This window comes from Bubalus kerabau, chromosome 17 (assembly GCF_029407905.1).
Source record: "Bubalus kerabau isolate K-KA32 ecotype Philippines breed swamp buffalo chromosome 17, PCC_UOA_SB_1v2, whole genome shotgun sequence".
NCBI lineage: Eukaryota > Metazoa > Chordata > Mammalia > Artiodactyla > Bovidae > Bubalus > Bubalus kerabau.
The window spans coordinates 69,740,976-69,762,930 of NC_073640.1; the positions used below are offsets into that span (position 1 = coordinate 69,740,976).

General features: G+C 44.1%; 1 protein-coding gene across 2 annotated transcripts; it reads right to left on the reverse strand.

The window, feature by feature from the left end:
* Positions 1-8,186: 8,186 nt before the first annotated feature.
* On the reverse strand, positions 8,187-21,228 carry ZNF772 (zinc finger protein 772). 2 transcript variants are annotated; one of them, XM_055551740.1, is made up of 4 exons: positions 20,668-21,228; positions 17,812-17,938; positions 17,182-17,304; positions 8,187-16,546 (listed from the first exon to the last, which is right to left on the reverse strand). In XM_055551740.1, the coding sequence occupies exons 1-4, from the start codon at positions 20,698-20,700 to the stop codon at positions 15,399-15,401; spliced, it is 1,431 nt and encodes a 476-aa protein (XP_055407715.1). In that variant the 5' UTR covers positions 20,701-21,228; the 3' UTR covers positions 8,187-15,398. The 2 variants fall into 2 exon arrangements, with proteins under 2 accessions (XP_055407715.1, XP_055407716.1); XM_055551741.1 differs by lacking the exon at positions 17,182-17,304.
* Positions 21,229-21,955: the final 727 nt, after the last annotated feature.

Consider the following 21,955-nt stretch of genomic DNA (forward strand, 5'->3'; position numbering starts at 1 on the left):
AGTTCCATTTATGCAAGTTGAGACTAATTCTGTAGATTAGTTGCACAAATATGTGAACTTTAAACACACTAATCCGTTAAGAATCTTAACATTCACTTGAACTCAGAAGGCCATCCTCTGGTGTGAACTCGATGTCTAATGAGTGGGAAAGTGAAAAGTGAAAGTCACTCAGTCATGCCCAACTCTTTGAGACCCCATGGACTGTATAGTCCATGGAATTCTCCAGGCCAGAATACTGGAGTGGGTAGCCTATCCCTTCTCCAGCAGATCTTCTCCACTCAGGAATTGAACCGAGGTCTCCTGCATTGCAGGCAGATTCTTTACCAGCTGAGCCACAAGAGAAGCCCTTGTAGATAGCTCTACCAAAACAACATTCCATGTTCACTGTACTCATAAGGCCCATTCCAACATAACTCATAGGAGCTTTTCCAATGTTAAGAATTGGTTGTGGTTTTTGTTCAGTTGCTAAGTCGTGTCGGACTCTTTGCAACTCCATAGACTGCAGTATGTCAGGCTCTATCCTCCACTATCACCTGGAGTTTGTTCAAATTTATGTCCAATGAGTCAGTGATGCTATCCAACCATCTCATCCTCTCGCCCCCTTCTCCTTTTGCCTTCAATCTTTCCCAGTATGAGTCTTTCCCAATGAGTTAGCTCTTCCCATCAGTTGGCCAAAGTATTGGCATTTCAGCTTCAGCATCAGTCCTTCCAATGAATATTGAGGATTGATTTCCTTTATGATTGGCTGGTTTGATCTCCTTGCTGTCCAAGGGATTCTCAAGAGTTTTCTCCAGCACCACAATTCGGAAGCATGAATTCTTTGGTGCTCAGCCTTCTTTATGGTCCAACTCTCACATCCATATATGACTACTTGAAAAACAGCTCTGACAATACACACCTTTGTTGGCAAACTGATGTCTCTGCTTTTTAATATGATGCCTAGGTTTGTCACAGTTTTTCTTCCAAGGAGAAATTGTTTTTTAATTTCATGGCTACAGTCACCATCCTCAGTGATTTTGGAGTCTAAGAAAATAAAACTTGCCACTGCTTCCACTTTTTCCCCTTCTATTTGCCATCAAGTGATGGGACCAGATTCCATGATCATAGTTTTTTGAATGTTGAGTTTTAAGCCAGCTTTTTCACTCTCCTCTTTCACCCTCCTCTAGAGGTTTCTTGGTTGTTCTTTCTGCCATTTTCCCACTTTCTGCCATTAAACTGGTATCATCTGCATATCTGAGATTGTCGATATTTCTCTCAGCAATCTAGGAGTTTATCATTGTACCTAATTTACCATAACTTCTGAACTCATAATGTCTTTTATTTCTTAAAAAATTATAATTGATTTACAATGTTTCAGGTATACAGCAAAGCGATTCCATATATATATATTTTCATTTTATGTCATTTCAAGATATTTAATATATTTCCTTGTGGCATACAGTAGCACAGACCCTTTCATATAGTCTTTACCACTGTGGATTCTGTTTAATGTGGTTATATCTAAAGAGTTCCCCACAGCACTCATTCTGTCTGCAATGTGTATTCTCTGGTGATAAATGAGATGGAACTTTCTAATGGAGGTTTTCTGGTATTCGCTGCACTCAAAATCCCTTTCCCCAATAAGATTTTTCTTCTATGTTGCCATCACATAGAAGCCTTTTTATATATTGTATTCCCTTCAGGGGACAACACAAAACCTGAGACCACCTTGCCTTCTCACCTGGCCTCGTTTGAAGATGTCTCATCCCAGATTCAGCAGCCCTCAGGGGACTCCCAACTGGGACAAGCCAAAGATCAAGATGGACCACTGGAGGGCTTCCCTCATGGTTCAGTGGTGAAGAACCTCCCTACCAATGCAGTAGATGCAGGCTTGACCTCTGGTCCAGGAAGATCCCACATGCTAAGCACCGCAACTATTGAGCTTGTGTCTAAAGCCTGGGAACGGCAACTAGTAAGCCCACGTGCTGTGACGACTAAAGCCCGCTTGTTCTATAGCCCATACTCTGCGATAGGAGAGGCCACCGCAGGGAGAAGCCCACACACCACAACTAGAGTGTAGCCCCTGTTTGCCGCAACCGGAGAAAAGCCCACGCAGCAACAAAGACCTAGCACAGCCAAAAAATAAAAATAAAAAGCAGTCTCATCCCATCCATTAAAAAAAAAAAAAAAAGATGGACCACATGTGAGACCATAGATAAACTCTCCAGAGGGAGAAACTCCCTGGGAAAATGAGCCCTGAACACAATACAATGGTCTACACTCAAGGATTGTGAAACAGAACAGGGTCCTATGGTCCTTCCTCCACTGGCCCCATGTCTTCTACCTGCATTTTATCTGTGCAAAAACCTTAGCCAAAGAATAAGATTAATCAGAGAAGTGAAAAAATGCAGAAATAAAGGAAAACAATCAAAGGAGTTCCTGCCTGCCCCACTGGCCTCCTGCACTGCAGCTGAGCCCATCCCCTGCAGAGGACTCTGGAGGAAGGATACAAGACAGCTGCTATCTGCAAACCAAGGAGGCCGCAGAGGCAACTAACAGCATCTTGATCTTGGACTTCTGGCCTCCAGAACTATGAGAGGATATGTATTGTTTAGGCCAGTTTGTGGTATTTTATGATGACAGGCCTAGCAAACTAGTACTATTACCAGGTCATTTATGCATGTGCATTTGCAGAATATTTTTTCCCCCCAGCTATTGGCTCTAATCAAATAAGCTGCTGTTGCTGTGAACACTAAAGTACAAGCATTTCTGTGGACGCAGCTTTTTTTATTCCTCTTGGCAATATACCTACAGATTACATGGCTGTATCACATGATAAGTGCATCTGTCATTTTATAGAAATTACGAGTTTTTTAAAGTGGGTTTTAACATTTTGCATTCCACCAGTAATGTGAGTTCTATTGCACTGAAGTATGCTTTGGTGTCTTGTGTATAATTTGCACTTTTCTTAGTGATTAATGATATTGATCATGTTTCACATGCTTATTACTTTTGGTTGTTGTTGCATTGTGCAGCATTTGGGATCTTAGTTCCCAAACCAGACGTCGAACTCTTACCCCCTGCATTGGAACTGGGGAGTCTTAACCACTGGACTCATTCCATAGTTCATCAGGCACTCTATCTATCAGATCTAGGCCCTTACATCTATTTCTCACTTCCACTATATAATCATAAGGGATTTGATTTAGGTCATACCTGAATGGTCTAGTGGTTTTCCCTACTTTCTTCAATTTAAGTCTGAATTTGGCAATAAGGAGTTCATGGTCTGAGCCACAGTCAGTTCCTGGTCTTGTTTTTGCTGACTGTATAGAGCTTCTCCATCTTTGGCTGCAAAGAATATAATCAATCTGATTTCGGTGTTCACCATCTGGTGATGTCCATGTGTAGAGTCTTCTCTTGTGTTGTTGGAAGAGTGTGTTTGCTATGACCAGTGCATTTTCTTGGCAAAACTCTATTAGTCTTTGCCCTGCTTCATTCCATATTCCAAGACCAAATTTGCCTGTTACTCCAGGTCTTTCTTGACTTCCTACTTTTGCATTCCAGTCCCCTATAATGAAAAGGACATCTTTTTTGGGTGTTAGTTCTAAAAGGTCTTGTAGGTCTTCATAGACCGTTCAACTTCAGCTTCTTCAGCATTACTGATTGGGGCATAGACTTGGATTACTGTGATATTGAATGGTTTGCCTTGGAAACGAACAGAGATTATTCTGTCGTTTTTGAGATTGCATCCAAGTACTGCATTTCGGACTCTTTTGTTGACCATGATGGCTACTCCATTTCTTCTGAGGGATTCCTGCCCGCAGTAGTAGATATAATGGTCATTTGAGTTAAATTCACCCATTCCAGTCCATTTTAGTTTGCTGATTCCTAGAATGTCGACATTCATTCTTGCCATCACTTGTTTGACCATTCCCAATTTGCCTTGATTAATGGACCTGACATTCCAGGTTCCTATGCAATATTGCTCTATCTGGGTCGTGAAGATCTTTTTTGTACAGTTCTTCTGTGTATTCTTGCCACCTCTTCTTGTTATCTTCTGCTTCTGTTAGGTCCATACCATTTCTGTCCTTTATCGAGCCCATCTTTGCATGAAATGTTCCCTTGGTATCTCTAATTTTCTTGAAGAGATCTCTAGTCTTTCCCATTCTGTTGTTTTCCTCTATTTCTTTGCATTGATCGCTGAGGAAGGCTTTCTTATCTCTTAGTGCTATTCTTTGGAAGTCTGCATTCAGATGCTTATATCTTTCCTTTTCTCCTTTGCTTTTCATTTCTCTTCTTTTCACAGCTATTTGTAAGGCCTCCCCAGACAGCCATTTTGCTTTTTTTCATTTCTTTTCCATGGGGATGGTCTTGATCCCTATCTCCTGTACAATGCCACGAACCTCATTCCATAGTTCATCAGAAGATATCAAGAAGAGGTGGCAAGAATACACAGAAGAACTGTACAAAAAAGATCTTCACGACCAAGATAATCACGATGGTGTGATCACTGACCTAGAGCCAGACATTCTGGAATGTGAAGTCAAGTGGGCCTTAGAACGCATCACTACGAACAAAGCTAGTGGAGGTGATGGAATTCCAGTTGAGCTATTTCAATCCTGAAAGATGATGTTGTGAAAGTGCTACACTCAATATGCCAGGAAATTTGGAAAACTCAGCAGCGGCCACAGGACTGGAAAAGGTCAGTTTTCATTCCAATCCCAAAGAAAGGCAATGCCAAAGAATGCTCAAACTACCACACAATTGCACTCATCTCACATGCTCGTAAAGTAATGCTAAAAATTTTCCAAGCCATGCTTCAGCAATATGTGAACCGTGAACTTCCTGATGTTCAAGCTGGTTTTAGAAAAGGCAGAGGAACCAGAGATCAAATTGCCAACATCCGCTGGATCATGGAAAAAGCAAGAGAGTTCCAGAAAAACATCTATTTCTGCTTTATTGACTATGCCAAAGCCTTTGACTGTGTGGATCACAATATACTGTGGAAAATTTTGAAAGAGATGGGAATACCAGACCACCTGACCTGCCTCTTGAGAAATCTGTATGCAGGTCAGGAAGCAACAGTTAGAACTGGACATGGAACAACAGACTGGCTCCAAATAGGAAAAGGAGTACATCAAGGCTGTATATTGTCACCCTGCTTATTTAACTTCTATGCAGAGTACATCATGAGAAACACTGGACTGGAAGAAACACAAGCTGGAATCAAGATTGCCGGGAGAAATATCAATAACCTCAGATATGCAGATGACACCACCCTTATGGCAGGTGAAGAGGAACTAAAAAGCCTCTTGATGAAAGTGAAAGTGGAGAGTGAAAAAGTGGGCTTAAAGCTCAACATTCAGAAAACTAAGATCATGGCATCCGGTCCCATCACTTCATGGGAAATAGATGGGGAAACAGTGGCAACAGTGTCAGACTTTATTTTTCTGGGCTCCAAAATCACTGCAGAGGGTGACTGCAGCCATGAAATTAAAGGACGCTTACTCCTTGGAAGGAAAGTTATGACCAACATAGATAACTTATTCAAAAGCAGAGACATTACTTTGCCAACAAAGGTCTGTCTAGTCAAGGCTATGGTTTTTTCCTGTGGTGATGTATGGATGTGAGAGTTGGTCTGTGAAGAAGGCTGAGTGCCAAAGAATTGATGCTTTTGAACTGCGGTGTTGGAGAAGACTCTTGAGAGTCCCTTGGACTGCAAGGAGATCCAACCAGTCCACTCTGAAGGAGATCAGCCCTGGGATTTCTTTGGAAGGAATGATGCTAAAGCTGAAACTCCAGTACTTTGGCCACCTCATGCGAAGAGCTGACTCATTGGAAAAGACTCTGATGCTGGGAGGGATTGGGGGCAGGAGGAGAAGGGGACGACAGAGGATGAGATGGCTGGATGGCATCACTGACTCGATGGACGTGAGTCTCAGTGAACTCAGGGAGTTGGTGATGGACAGGGAGGCCTGGCGTGCTGCGATTCATGGGATCGCAAAGAGTCGGACACGACTGAGCGACAGATCTGATCTGATCTGAAGTCTCAATTTATTATTTTATTTGGTTTTTATGTCTGGTAAAAAAAGTCTTTGTTTAACCCATGTTCAAAGAGTGCTCCTCATCCATATCTCCTATAAGATGTATAGTTTGTGTTTCAGACATTCAAGGCTATGAACTTCAGATTAATTACTAAATGATGAGATGTTGATGGTTTCTGTTACTTTATTTTTCATATGGATTATTATCTGAGAGTATTTTGTTGAAAACATTGTTTTAGTCTTAAAACACATTGGCAATTTTATTGAAAATAGACAGTACAGGTGTGGGTCTGTTTCTGTACTCTATATATTTTTATTGTCTTTCCTTTCATCAATATTATACTTTTGTTAGCAAAGCTCTCTAACAATTCTATAATTGATTCTTAAAATCAGACTAAAACCTTTAAAATTTGTGTTCTTTCCAAAATTTGAATATTTTAGGTTTTTTGAATTTTCATACGAATTTTAGAATCATTTTGTCAATTTCTACCAAAGTCACTGGGAATTTGATAGCTGTGTGAACCAAAAGCACAATTACAGGAGAATAAATTAAAATATTAAGTCCTTAGGTTCAGAAACATGGTTATGTCTCAGTGAAGTTTTGTGAATTTGCTTTGTAGTTGTTGAATTTTCTTTCATAAATTCCTATATATTTCATATATTGATGCTACAATAAGCAGTATAGTTTTCCAATTTCCAAACATTTATTGTATATTGGCTTTTATCCTGTAACCTTGACTAATCAATTAGATCTTATTTTTTTTTAAATATATAGTAAAGGGTTTTCTAAATAGATAATCATGTCATCTGTGAATAATGGCTAATTTGGTTCTTCCTTTACAATTTGTGCATCATTTATTCTCTTTAATTTTCCTGTGTCACCAGAACAGACTCTCAGTGCAACATTACATAGAAGCTGTGAGAGTGGACATTCCTCCTTATTCCTGGTATTGGGGGAAAACATCCAAACTTTCCCCATTAAATGTAATGTCAGCTTTTGGTTTCTAACGCTACCATATATTGGTTCTGACATCAATTTTCTGACACTAACTACCTAGAGTTTGTGTCCGTCTCCACATCTTAAAGGGTTCAGTCCTCCACAAGAAAGTCCTCCTCACTTCAGAAAGGAGTTTCAAGTCACAGGGCCCAACTGCACTTCTGGCCAGCTGGCTATAATTTCAGCAGTTCTCATGATCCCCTCAGGTTCAAGAATTGGCTAGAATGGCTCAGAGGACTTACTAAGAGTGCTATACCTATGATTCCAGTTTTGTTATCAAGAATACAGCTCAGGAACAGCCAACGGAACGAATGCAAGGGCAAGGTATGGACAGGTCCCAGGTGTGAGGTTTCCATGACCTGTCTCTGGGGAGTACAGACATACCACTCTCCTGCACATCAATATGTTCACCAACCAGAAGCCCCATCCAGTCTTGTCCATCCAGTGTTTGGATCAGAATTTGATTACACAGACACAACTGATTAGATCATGGTCACATGCCGGAACAAAACATCTAGTCCCTCTTCTCTCCCCACAGGTCTGTCTGGCTCAGTTTCAAACTTTTAATCATCCACTTGGTCTTTCTGGTAACCAGTCCTCATCCTGAAACTTTCTAGGGGCTTATCAAGAGTCACTCCATCAGCACCAGAAAGACTCCTATCACACCAGGAATTTCATGATTTCTCAAGCTCTGTGACAGGAAACTGGGACAAAGACCAGATATATTCATTATACCATACCTTCTAGTTAATATGGATTAAATTAATATATGTTCAATTGTTAAACCAATGTTGTGTGTGTGCGTGCTAAGTCGCTTCAGTCATGTCTGACTCTTGGCAACCCTTGGACTGTAGCCTGCCAGGCTCCTCTGTCCATGGGATTCTCCAGGCAAGAATACTGGAGGGGGTTGCCATGCCCTCCTCCAGGGGGTCTTCACGACCTAGGGATTGAACCTGCATTTCCTACATTGCAGGCAGATTTTTAACAGCTGAGTCACCTGGGAAGCCCCTAAACCAACCTTATATTCATGATCAATCTCACTAGGTTGTAATCATTATCAGGAGTGTAAAACTGGCTTAACAATTCAAAATATGCCATATATAAATACACACATTTAATTCCCTAAAATTTTGTTAAGGATTTTTTTTTTTTTTTTTTTTTTGCATCTACACTCACACCCTGATATATTTCATTACCTGGTTTTGCTTTTAGGGAACTAAGATCCCACATGCCACATGGCACAGTCAAAATATAAAACAATCACACATTATCCATTATGTCTCAAAGATATCTAGTGCTATACCTTCTTTCCTTGCTTATATTTATAAACATGTGATTTCTGTTTTTTTTTTTCCTGATGTAATTGGAGGTTTTATCAATTCTACTAATTTATTCAAAGTATCTGCTTTAGGATGATTCATAGATTCTCTTGAAAAAAAAAATAAAGTACATGAAATTGATTCTTAATATACTGGAAAAAATACCAGTAACCTATCGGAGAGAGCAAATAAATGATACGAGCCCCATGGCCATCTCAGGTTTCCATGAAAGGAAGTTCCCAGGCTCTAATACAAAAGTGCTGAGACCAGGGAGACTCCCAAAATCATCCTGATGTGAGAAAGAACTTACAACCTGGGCCTGCTAAGGTGTCTGGAGTCCAACAGAGCACAGGACAAGAGAGAGACCTACAGAGGGTCATCTTCAAGTATTCAGCTCAGTACAAATCTGTATATATAGGTAGGGGAGGACCAGAGGTTGAGTAAAGAAACACCCAAAAGGATTCAATGAAACAATTTCCAAGGATAATGTAGAGAACAGAATAGCACCTGTTCCAATCAATTTAAATCAGAAACCTTAGGAAGCATATGGTAGAAAATACAGAATGACTTGTGTCTCAGCAGAGGGTGAGAAAATAGCCTTAAAATGATTGCTGCAATAATTCCACCTAAAAATGTTTGGAATTAAGATCCCCAAAGATCATACTCTTTCTAAGGAACTTAAGCATGTAAAATATCGAGAATGTCTCTGGGACTTCTCTGGTGGTCCAGTGGTTGAGACTTCGCCTTCCAATGAAGGGGGTGCAGGTTTGAACCCTAGTCAAGTAGCTAAGATCCCACATGCCTCATGGTCAAAAAACCCAAAACATACAACAGAAACAATATTGTAACAAATTAATAAAGGCTTTTAAAAAACAGTCCACATTAAAAAACACCTTAAAAATATATAAAGAATATCTACTGAAAAGCAGGTATTTTCAGTACCCAAAAAGGCAAAGGGCTTCCCTTGTGGCTCAGCTAGTAAAGAATCTGCCTGCAATGCGGGAGACCTGGGTTTGATCCCTGGGTTGGGAAGATCCCTGGAGAAGGGAATAGCTACCCACTCCAGTATTCTGGCCTGGAGAATTCCATGGATTGTATAGTCCATGGGGTCGCAAAAAGTCGGGCATGACTGAGCAACTTTCACTCACTCAAAAAGGCAAAATGCGTATTGAATCAAAACTACACAATGTTAAGTGTGTGTGACAAGGTGGATTTTAGGGCAAAGAATATCACTATAGATAAAGAGCACCCCAGGCCTTAGCTGTGGCATGGGGGACCTATTCCCTGACCAGGGACTGACCCAGGCCCCACGCACTGGGAGCCCAGTCTAACGCTCCAGTGGCACAATCGGCTAGCGCACGGTACTTACACAGAGCCGTAACCGCCGGGCCACCAGGGAAGTCCCAAGAAGGCCTTTTATTAATGCTAAAGAGGTCTACTCATTAAGTGGACATAACAGTAGGAAATGTTTATTCACCTAATAAAAAGACACAAAGCAAATAAAAAAATAAAAATAGAATAAAAATAAATAGCACAAAGGAAAACATGATAGAACTAAATAGAAAACTAGGAAAATCCACTTTTAGAGTCAGAGATGTCAACAACCCCATTCAAATTCAGAGCAGTGCCCATCCCATGAGTAAGGACACAGAAAACTTAGACATTATTAATTACATTAACTTGAGATGACATTTGTAGAAACTCTCCACCAAACAAGAAAACAATATGCATTCAAGTTAACGTGAAACGCAGGATAACCCATATTCTGGGCCATAAAGCAAATACCTATAAATGAAAATAATTCAAGTCATAATGTGTATACTTTGACTATAATGAATTAAATTAGAAATCAATTACCAAAAAGAAAAGCCCAAATAACATACTTCTAAAAGAACCATGTGTCAGAAGAAATTTAAAACGAAACTGGAAAAGGTTTAAAATAATTTAAATGAAAATACAACATATTAAGTTTTGTGGGAGGTAATTAAAGTAGTTGTTACAGGGTGGTTCTTAGTATTCAGCAACTATATTAGCAAAAAACCCAAAGGTTTCAAATGAAGGAACTCAGCTTCTATGCTAAAATGTAGCAGAAGAGAAATGAAAGATAATAAAAGCAAAAGGTAACGAACAGTAAAGTCAAAATGAGGGGAAACAAAACAGAAAAATCAGTGAAGTCAAGTGCTCTAAGAAGATCAATAAAGCTGATTAACTTGCTGGTAAAGAAAAAAAAATACAGACATTATCAGTATAAAAATAAGAGAGGAGGCACCACTACAGATTCTACAGGTACTAAAATAAGAGAATAGCTTGAAAATTTTGACTACTTAAAAAACCCCACGAGAGATACAAACTACCAAAGCTCACTGTATGTATAGGTGTGTGTGTGGAGGTGGGGGAAGGGGGTAAATTCTATAAACCTAGGTCCACTATAGTTTTCCAAGTGGCGTTAGTGGTAAGCAATCTGCCTGCCAATTCAGGAGACGCAAGAGAGGCAAGATCCCCTGCAGAAGAAAATGGCAACCCACTGCAGTACTCTTGCCTGGAAAATCCCATGGACGGAGGGCCTGGTAGGTTACAGTCCATGGGGTCACAAAGAGTCAGACATGACTGAGCCACTTCACTACACTACTAAGAGAGGCAAGTTCAATCCCTGGGTTGGGAAGATCCTCTGGAGCAGGAAATGGCAACACACTCCAATATTCTTGCCTGGAAAATCCCGTGGACAGAGGAACCTGGTGGTCTCCAGAGGGAGAGTCGGACACGACTGAGCAACTAAGCATAGCACAGGTTCACTATGGAATTTTACAGTTAGAAACTTTTCCACAAAATAGGCTCCCGGCCTACATACTTCACTGGTGAATTCTATCAAACAAGAAAGAAATACTGTCAATTCTTCACAAACTTGTCCAGAAAATTAAAGAGCAGGGGATACTTAACCAACTTATTCTGTAAACCCAACATTACGCTGATAGCAACCAAACCCAAGCATTAAAAATATCAGAGCAAAAAAAAAAAAAAAGAGAGAGGGAGAGAGAGAGACTAACAGCTCTCGTGAGCATAGATACAAAAATCTTCAACAAGAAAAGAAAACCACTGTATAAAGTTGAACCATGCATAAAAAGAGTAGTGCATCATGATCAAATGGGATTTACCTCAGAAATGCAAGGTTGTTTAACTTTTGAAATCAGTCAATATAATTCCTCATTAAAAGGCTTTGCTAAGTCGCTTCAGTCATGTCCAACTCTGTGCGACCCCATGGACTGCAGCCTACCAGGCTTCTCCGTCCGTGGGATTCTCCAGGCAAGAACACTGGAGTGGGTTGCCATTTCCTTCTCCAATGCATGAAAGTAGAAAGTGAAAGTGAAGTCGCTCAGTCGTGTCTGACTCTTTGCGACCCCATGGACTGCAGCCTACCAGGCTCCTCCATCCATGGGATTTTCCAGGCAACAGTACTGGAGTGGGGTGTCATTGCCTTCTCCCTTAAAAGCCTATACACAAAGGTAAAAAAAGAAAAACTATGATTGTGGTCACCAGTATCCAAGAAATGCTCCCACAAATACCTACCACGTTGTATTCTTACTGTTGTAAAGTGAGTCCCCTTGCACTGTGTACCAGGATTAGTCTGTATTATCCATAGAGTAAGTCAGAGACGGTGGCACATCACCTCCAGGTTAAGGTCATAACAGAAACTATAGCTTTGTCCTTGTGAGTTCTCTCCTGGGTCACTTGCTTTGGAACTACTTCTCTAAAGTGGAATACTGTAAGTAAAAGTATGGATGAAAAAGAATGAACTGATACACAGACCATTGATAAATCACAAAATAATTATGCAGAGTTTAAAAAGCTAGAACCATAAAAATACATTTTAAGTTATTCTATACTCATGAGCTCCTTATTGCCAAATTCAGACTGAAATGGAAGAAAGTAGGGAAAACCACTAGACCATTCAGGTATGATCTAAATCAAATCCCTTATGATTATACCGTGGACGTGAGAAATAGATTTAAGGGACTAGATCTGATAGAGTGCCTGATGAACTATGGAGAGAGGTTCGTGACATTGTACAGGAGACAGGGATCAAGACCATCCCCATGGAAAAGAAATGCAAAAAAGCAAAAAATGGCTGTCTGGGGAGGCCTTACAAATAGCTATGAAAAGAAGAGAAGCGAAAATCAAAGGAGAAAAGGAAAGATATAAGCATCTGAATGCAGACTTCCAAAGAATAGCAAGAAGAGATAAGAAAGCCTTCCTCAGCGATCAATGCAAAGAAATAGAGGAAAACAACAGAATGGGAAAGACTAGAGATCTCTTCAAGAAAATTAGAGATACCAAGGGAACATTTCATGCAAAGATGGGCTCGATAAAGGACAGAAATGATATGGACCTAACAGAAGAAGAAGATATTAAGAAGAGGTGGCAAGAATACACAGAAGAACTGTACAAACAAGATCTTCACAACCAAGATAATCACGATGGTATGATCACTCACCTAGAGCCAGACATCCTGGAATGGGAAGTCAAGTGGGCCTTAGAAAGCATCACTATGAACAAAGCTAGTGGAGGTGATGGAATTCCAGTTGAGCTATTTCAATCCTGAAAGATGATGCTGTGAAAGTGCTGCACTCAATATGCCAGGAAATTTGGAAAACTCAGCAGCGGCCACAGGACCGGAAAAGGTCAGTTTTCATTCCAATCCCAAAGAAAGGCAATGCCAAAGAATGCTCAAACTACTGCACAACTGCACTCATCTCACATGGTAGTAAAGTAATGCTCAAAATTCTCCAAGCCAGACTTCAGCAATACATGAACAGTGAAGTTCCAGATGATCAAGCTGGTTTTAGAAAAGGCAGAGGAACCAGAGATCAATTTGCCAACATCTGCTGGATCATGGAGAAAGCAAGAGAGTTCCAGAAAAATATCTATTTCTGCTTTATTGACTATGCCAAAGTCTTTGTGTGGATCACAATAAACTGTGGAAAACTCTGAAAGAGGTGGGAATAACAGACCACCTGACCTGCCTCTTGAGAAACCTGTACACAGGTCAGGAAGCAAAAGTTAGAACTGGACATGGAATAATAGACTGGTTCCAAATAGGAAAAGGAATACGTCAAGTCTGGATATTGTCACCCTGCTTATTTAACTTATATGCAGAGTACACCATGAGAAAGGCTGGGCTGGAAGAAGCACATGCAGGAATCAGGATTGCCAGGAGAAATATCAATTACCTCAGATATGCAGATGACACCACCCTTATGGCAGAAAGTGAAGAGGAACTAAAAAGCCTCTTGATGAAAGTGAAAGTGGAGAGTGAAAAAGTTGGCTTAAAGCTCAACATTCAGAAAACTAAGATCATGGCATCCGGTCCCATCACTTCATGGGAAATAGATGGGGGAAACAGTGGAAACAGTGTCAGACTTTATTTTTGGGGGCTCCAAAATCACTGCAGATGGTGACTGCAGCCATGAAATTAAAAGACACTTACTCCTTGGAAGGAAAGTTATGACCAACCTAGATAGCTTATTCAAAAGCAGAGACATTACTTTGCCAACAAAGGTCCGTCTAATCAAGGCTATGGTTTTTCCAGTGGTCATGTACGGATGTGAGAGTTGGCCTGTGAAGAAAGCTGAGCACCGAAGAATTGATGCTTTTGAACTGTGGTGTTGGAGAAGACTCTTGAGAGTCCCTTGGACTGCAAGGAGATCCAACCAGTCCATTCTGAAGGAGATCAGCCCTGGGTGTTCTTTGGAAGGAATGATGCTAAGGCTGAAACTCCAGTAGTTTGGCCACCTCATGTGAAGAGCTGACTCATTGGAAAAGACTCTGATGTGGGGAGGGATTGGGGGCAGGAGGAGAAGGGAACGACAGAGGATGAGATGGCTGGATGGCATCACTGACTCGATGGACGTGAGTCTGAGTGAACTCTGGGAGTTGGTGATGGACAGGGAGGCCTGGCGTGCTGCAATTCATGGTGTCGCAGAGTCAGACACGACTGAGCGGCTGAACTGAACTGAACTTGTCCTTGTAGGTGACAGTGACATCTGCCTACCAAATATTACCCTACTAAATAATGTCAGGGATGCAGGCAGGTCCCAGGGAATCAAATTCTGAAACATTACCTAGGAACAAGGGACCCAATTCATGCTGTTCCCACATACACCAGAGGTTGACAACCTGCTCAAGAAGACCTTTGTCACACAAATCATCTCGACATACAGGACACACAGTTAGGCCTGCAAAGCCTGGTATTCCTTCCCAGGAGGTCTTGAGCAGTGATGTAAATTAGGCTGAAAGTAGAATAAGAGCTGTTCTTTCTTTATCATTCTGCAAATACCACTGAGACTCAACAGTCGGCGCTCTCACACAAGCTGTTCATTTTTTTAGGCTGGCAAGCCCAATTCTGTTCTCAACTCAACCCACAGAGTGAACAAAATTCCCAGGAGAAAAGATAGCTTAGAAACTAAGGCATGAGTTGCAAAACCAGAACAATATGAGGCAGACAATTTCCAGGTCAGGTGACTTGGGGGCTGGTCAAACTCATCACGAGGGTCACAAGAGACCAACACAGTCTGAAACATGGACATCTCTGCAGGCAACCAGCAGAACTAAGCTTGCATTCTTCTGACCGAAAATGGATCACACCCATGCTTCCACCAGTAGGGAGCAGGAAGGAGTGAGGATCATCAATAGGGTCAGGCTACCGATGGTGCCCTCTAGGGAAGACAGGAAGAGCAGAGATCTTGCCCACCAAAGCATCTGGGGTGACATACGCACAATGTGGGGCCCTGCTGTTGCACAGGTGTATGGCTTCTTTCAGACACTGGCAGTGACACGCTTTTGGCAAGCATGCAGAGATCTTTCACACTGGCCAAGGCATGTTATGAAGTACAATACTGCCCCAGAACGCTTCCCACAGAGCTGGCACACAGAACAATCTCCTCAGGGTGGGAGTTCAAACACGAGGCTCATCTTCTAGCTTATAGCTACTCACGAAGGCTCCTCTCAGAGCCTCTCTCTGGTGTCACTCACTATGTTGAATAAGACAGAGTATTGCCTGCTCTCCTAAGGCCTTTCTCCAGCATGAACCTTCCAATGTCTGATGAGGGAAGCCCTTTGCCTGAAGGCTTTCCCACACTCACTGCATTTATACGGCCTTTCTCCAGTGTGGATTCGAAGGTGCTGCATAAGCACATGTTTGTGGCTAAAGGCTTTTCCACACTCACTGCACACATACGGCTTCTCACCATTGTGAACTCTCTGGTGGGCAATAAGATCGGAGCTTTGGCTGAAAAACTTCCCACATGCAATGCACTCATAAGGCCGTGCCCCAGTATGAACACTCCAGTGCTTAATGAGTCTGTATTTGTGGCCGAAGTATTTCCCACATTCACTGCACTCATAAGGCCTTTCTCCGGTGTGGATACTCTCGTGCTGAACAAGCGTGGATTTGTGACTGTAGGCTTTCCCACATTCGCTGCACTTGTAAGGCCGTGCTCCAGTGTGGACTCTCTGGTGTACAATGAGATTAGAGCTATGATTAAAAACTTTCCCACATATGCCACACTCATAAGGCATCTCTCCAGTGTGGATCCTCTGGTGCTGTGCAAGTATGGGTTTGCGGCTAAAGGTTTTCCCACATTCGCTGCACTTGTAAGGCCTCTCTCCAGTGTGGACTCTCTGGTGCTGAACAAGTGAGTCTTTGCGGCTGAAGGCCTTCCCACATTCGCTGCACTCATAATGCTTTTGTCCACTGTGAAAGACCTCTGCACAGTGGGTATCACTTTGTGGCTTCCACTTGCTAAGAGGGTAATGCTGCTGAAACATGCTTGAGCTGGTTGGGAAATCCTCACAACCCTCCCCGGTGGTAAAAGGTGTCTCCGATGACTGGACAGGGCAGCTGCTCACAAGAAGGGCCCTGTGCACGTCCCTCCTGTGGGGTTTCTCTCCACTGTGCTGATTGTGGAGGGGGAAGTTTGCACTGAACCACAGCTGTTTCCCACATGCTACACACAAGTATGGTTTATGCCCAGGACGTGTTTCCTGGTGCTCAGCCATGTGCAGAACATCTCTCAAGATCGGGCCACATGTCTCACAGGGGTGGGCCTTCTGGGAAGATGGAATCGCCTTAGGAATCATGCCCTTAGACACTCTTTTTACAGAAATGCTCTGCTCAAAACGGATCTCATCGTCCTCCATTCCATGCCAACAACCTGAAAGCAGACAAATACTGGTAAAGTACACAGTGACACTGGTGGGAAGGGGCAGTTATTACAAATGTGCGTTTATCAAAACTAAGACTGAGGTCTGCCTTCAGGACAAAAGGCCAGGGTGCAAGTTGAGTAAAGGGCTGCTCCACAGTCTTTGGCATCTAAAGGTCACAGGCTGGAAGCGGCTTTGATGGGGAGAGGACACAGATCTGATGAACAGCCCAGAAAGAGCCAGGGTCCCCAATGAAATTATCTACAAATGCATTGTAGGAAGGCCTTGGCGGCTGGGGAGACATGCAGAAGAGTGTGTTTACTAAACAGCTACAAATGAATAGAATAGCTGGTATTTAAGAATTATTTGAAGGACGTGCACCTCTCATGACACACAGAGCATATAAGCCAGTGCTGGAGAGCAGTACAGAGGAAGCAGTGGAGAGGAACAGCTGAGATGTGGGCAGAGGTGAGGAACTGCCAAAGGCCAAAGGTCACAGCATAAAAGGTAAGTGGGTAAACAAGGCAGTAAAGACAGGAATGAAGTGTGGGCAGTGGCCTTGGCACTTAAACCACTGTGGGCACTGAGAGGCTGGGGAGTGACCAGAACCCAGCCTGACATCACACTTTCCCCAGCTCCCACTCACCAGGGCTACCTGCACTCTGAGTCTCTCTGGTCAGGGCTGGAATTGTGTCGGCCCAGTCAGAGACCCAGGGCTCCCTGCCCAGCTCCTGTGGGGAAACCCCATGGGACATGGAAGATGCATATCCTAAGGAAAAGACAGGACAGGTAAATGGCCAGGTGTGGGTGACCCACCCCTCAGAGAAGAAACCTAAATATGAAAATAACTCTGAAGTATTGTCTTGTAGGAATAGCCTAGTGGTCCCAACAAGTAGTGATTGTACTGGGTCCTTGGGATTCCTGATACAGGTAGGCTATGAGAAATGTCAGCTAGAGGAAGGGGACACAATCTGGGGCACAGGAGTGCCATGAATCTGGACAGAGGCACCCAGTCAGGGAGAGGACAAACCGGACATGATCCACTGGGTAACAACTGGACACTTCACGCCTGCATTCCTCCATGCAAGCCTTCAGGGCAGCAGGGAGTGGGACCACTCAGAAATCAGAAGTGCTAGAGCTCACAGTTCACACCTGGCACCCATGGCACCTACTCCAGGGAACCAGGGTGGTGGTGGTACTGCCTATGGTTCTGATGCAGGAAACAGGGAAGGGGGAGAGCCTAGTCTAGGCACTGCAGGGGACAAGAGGGCCTTACCCAGTGAGGCCATCAGTGCAAAGTTCTCCAGCATCACTTCGCGGTACAGGAGCCTCTGAGCCTCATCAAGGAGCCCCCACTCCTCCTGGGAGAAGGACACGAACACGTCCTCAAAGGTCACATTCCCCTGCCACAATGGGGAGAGCAGTCTGTGAGCAGTCTCCTTCCCAAGGATCCCATCTGCCCCCACAGAACTCCCCTGACCATTCCTTCCCACCCAGCTCCTCAACTCAGAGGAACCCCCAGCACCAGGTGCCATATATGTCTGCTTTCTTCTCAGGGTCCCGTTGGTCACTGTGTCCACCCACAGCAATAACAGGCAGGTGGGGCAGAAAGACCTGTCTAAACTCTGGGGCTGGCATGGCGCACAGGACCCCCACCCACCTCCTTCCAGCCAGTTCTTTGAAAGTTGCTAAAATCATGATTACCAGACAACCAAAGTTAGGCTCATCTTTATTCCTTAAGCCCCCCAAATCAGGGCCCAAGTGCCATCAATTCACACTCCTTTTCCACATGCACATTGCTCTTCTAGATCACTCTATCACAACTCTGGCCGCTTACCCAGTTATTGGCCTCCACCATCATCTTCCTAGCTCATTAACTGCCCCCCAGAGAGCAGAGCCTGCTGGGTAATGTAGTTCACATGCCGCCAAACCTTGAGGAAATCGACAGGTTAGGTGCGGAGCTGGCGCGCAGCCATTTGCAGGCACCTGTTACTGAGTAACCGTTACCAGGAAACCATTCCCGGGAGACTGCAGGAGGGTGTTGCAGCCTGGAGCAGAGACCAGCACCTTGCCTCATGACTCCAGGGTGCGGCAAACTGCACCCTCTTGACTGTCCTAGTAAGTATGCCAAACGGACATTCTTCGGGTGGGACGTGCTCTCTGCTGCGCTTCACTGCCTGCCCCTGAGTCCGTCCCCATGGTAACAAAACAAGATGTTCCTAATCAACAGCAGAGCCATAACTTTACTCCCTCTTTAGGGTGCGCTGATCAAACTCCCCAGTATAGCTATTCCCTAATGATCTCATGTGACTTCTGCCAATAAAAGTGCGGGCTGAAAGGAGCCATATTGTCTTCCTGTCATGGAGCGCAGGAGGGTCCCGTCTCCCCGCTTGCCAAATTATATGTCTGTTTTTCCTTACATGCTCGCTGTATCAGGTCTTTCTCACCGTCTGTGCCAGACGCGGCACAGGGCACTGTTGTGCTGCTGTAGTTTCTCCCTTGTGAACCTATGTACATGCCATCTTCTACTTTTTGGATGTCTCTCTCCTGAACCCCTCCATATAACTTCAGCCCCATGTCCAGCAGCTCACTGGATACCTCAAGGGTTCTCTGGCACATCTCAGACTCTCCACGTGGCCACAAATAAACTACTGACACCCATATGCAGAGTTACTTCTACCACTAACTTGCCCACGTCAGCTGATGGCGCTTCTACCCTTCTGACTGATATGGCCTAACACCTTGGGGCTGTCTCTTTCTTACACAGAAAATCTGACCCAATCACTTCTCCCATCTACACAGCGACCCCTCTGGCCCAACCATTTATTACAACTCGCCTGGAATACAGAAGCAGCCTTCTCCCGTCTTTCTCCTTACCTCTATCCTAATTCCCTCAACCCTCACCACATAGCCTGTTCTCCACTTGGAATTCAGAATTGTCTTTGTTGCTGTTTAGTCACTAAGCTGTGCCCAACTCTTTGAGACCGCATGGATTGTAGCCCACCGGGCTCCTCTGTCCATGGGATTTCCCAGGCAAGAACACTGGAGTGGATTGCCATTTCCTTCTCCAAGGGATCTTCCCAACCCAGGGATCAAACATAGCATCTACAGGGAAGCTGTGAAAACCCAGATCAGATCACCTCGCTCCTCTGCTCCACATCTGCCTCAGAACAGAGGCCTAGCTTCTCAGTTGGCCATTTCAGGCCTGACTCCTGCTACCAGACTTGGTGATGATCTGTAGGTTTTCTTTCTTTTTTTTTTTTAATTCCGAATTCAATCTCACCATCAGGTATGCTGGTTCCTGTGCCTGGAACAAACTGCCACACCTTATTCCAATGGTCACCAGGAGTCAGTGTCCTGCCATATAACTCCTGGACTGGACTGAGAACTCTGAGGTTGGTGTTTCTCAGGGGTCCTCAGACTCAAGAGCTGGGAGAGTACAAGGTAACGCGTTCTATGAAACCACAATCCTGGAGCCCTGATGGGTGAAGGTGAAGGTGGAATCGATGAGAGACTGGACATCCTTGTCTCACTGTATAAATCCCATAATTACTTCTGAGATTGGGGAACCTATAGATACAGGGAAACTGTGAGAGAGAAGCAACCACGAAATAGCCCCAAGAGAGCCTCAGGCCTCTCTCCTGCTGCTGCTCGGCCATAAGGACCTGGAGCTGACAGTCTACCCTGTGTGCCGCAGTTTTCTAGGCCATCTAACAACTGCGTGGCCTTGGACCATCTCTCAACATTTCTGTGCTCCACTGTCCTCTCTCTCACGTCAAGTTTGCTCACACCTGGACAGTCTACATTTTAAACCATCAGATATGGTCTCTTTGTTTAGAACCTTCCGTGCTCCCATCACCTTCAGAATGAAGGCACAGCTGCTCAGACCCTCTGATCTTTTCAGACACCAAAGACTCAGACTCCAGGTTTCCCATATGCTCTGCACATTCCGGCCTCAACTTCTGTAACGTCCTGTCATCCCATCACGCGGGCTGTCAGAAATGTCCGCCCAACAGCGCCCCTACAGTCGGGACACAGGGCCCAGAGCTGCGGAGCTCTGAGGCTTCCCTCATTCGAGGCTTCAGGATTCAGAGACGGAGGTCCAGGGAGGACCCAGGGGCGCAGCACCCACCTGCGCCGGGTCCGTCAGCACCGCGGCCGCCATCGGCACCTGCGAACTGGGGAAGGCGAGTGGCTGCCGAGCGACAGGTGCTAGGTCCTGGGCTCCGGCGGCCGGGTCACCCGAGCAGCGCCACTACCAATCCTCAGGTCCGCCTCTGTTTAGGGCAACAACGCCTCTCACGTTTTCCCCATCGCGTCACCCCTTGTGTGACGTAGCCTCCTGGATACGGATCTGGTGGACGAATCCGAAAGCAAACACTATGTCCGCCCAAAACGGGAACAGGAAGTCCCACCCAGGCATCGTCCCTATGAACGGAAACTCCCCTTTCGTGGGGCCTCATTGGCCCAGAGCTGCCGAGGCTCCTGGGTAATGTAGTTCCCAAAGCACCAACGATGAAGTGGGGCATTGGCGCCACCTGCAGGTCACAAATGGCGCTACCTAGCTAACGCCGCCTAGAAAAGGTTTCTTTCAGTTTGAGGATTAGGCAGTTTTGGATCATGGAAAAAGCAAGAGAGTTCCAGAAAAACATCTATTTCTGCTTTATTGACTATGCCAAAGTCTTTTACTGTGTGGATCACAATAAACTGTGGAAAATTCTGAAAGAGATGGGAATACCAGACCACCTGACCTGCTTCTTGAGAAACCTATATGCAGGTCAGGAAGCAACACTTAGAACTGGACGTGGAACAACAGATTGGTTCCAAATAGGAAAAGGAGTACGTCAAGGCTGTATATTGTCACCCTCTTGTTTAACTTATATGCAGAGTACATCATAAGAAACGCTGGGCTGGAAGAAGCACACGCTGGAATCAAGATTGCCGGGAGACATACAAATAACCTCAGATATGCAGATGACGCCACCCTTATGGCAGAAAGTGAAGAGAAACTAAAAAGCCTCTTGATGAGAGTGAAAGGGCAGAGTGAAAAAGTTGGCTTAAAGCTCAACATTCAGAAAACGAAGATCATGGAATCTGGCCCCATCACTTCATGGGAAATAGATGGGGAAACAGTGTCAGACTTTATTTTTGGGGCTCCAAAATCACTGCAGATGGTGATTGCAGCCATTAAGTTAAAACACGCTTACTCCTTGGAAGGAAAGTTATGACCAACCTAGATAGCATATTCAAAAGCAGAGATATTACTTTGCCAACAAAGGTCCGTCTAGTTAAGGCTATGGTTTTTCCAGTGGTCATGTATGGATGTGAGAGTTGGACTGTGAAGAAAGCTGAGCACCGAAGAATTGATGCTTTGAACTGTTGTGTTGGAGAAGACTCTTGAGAGTCCCTTGGACTGCAAG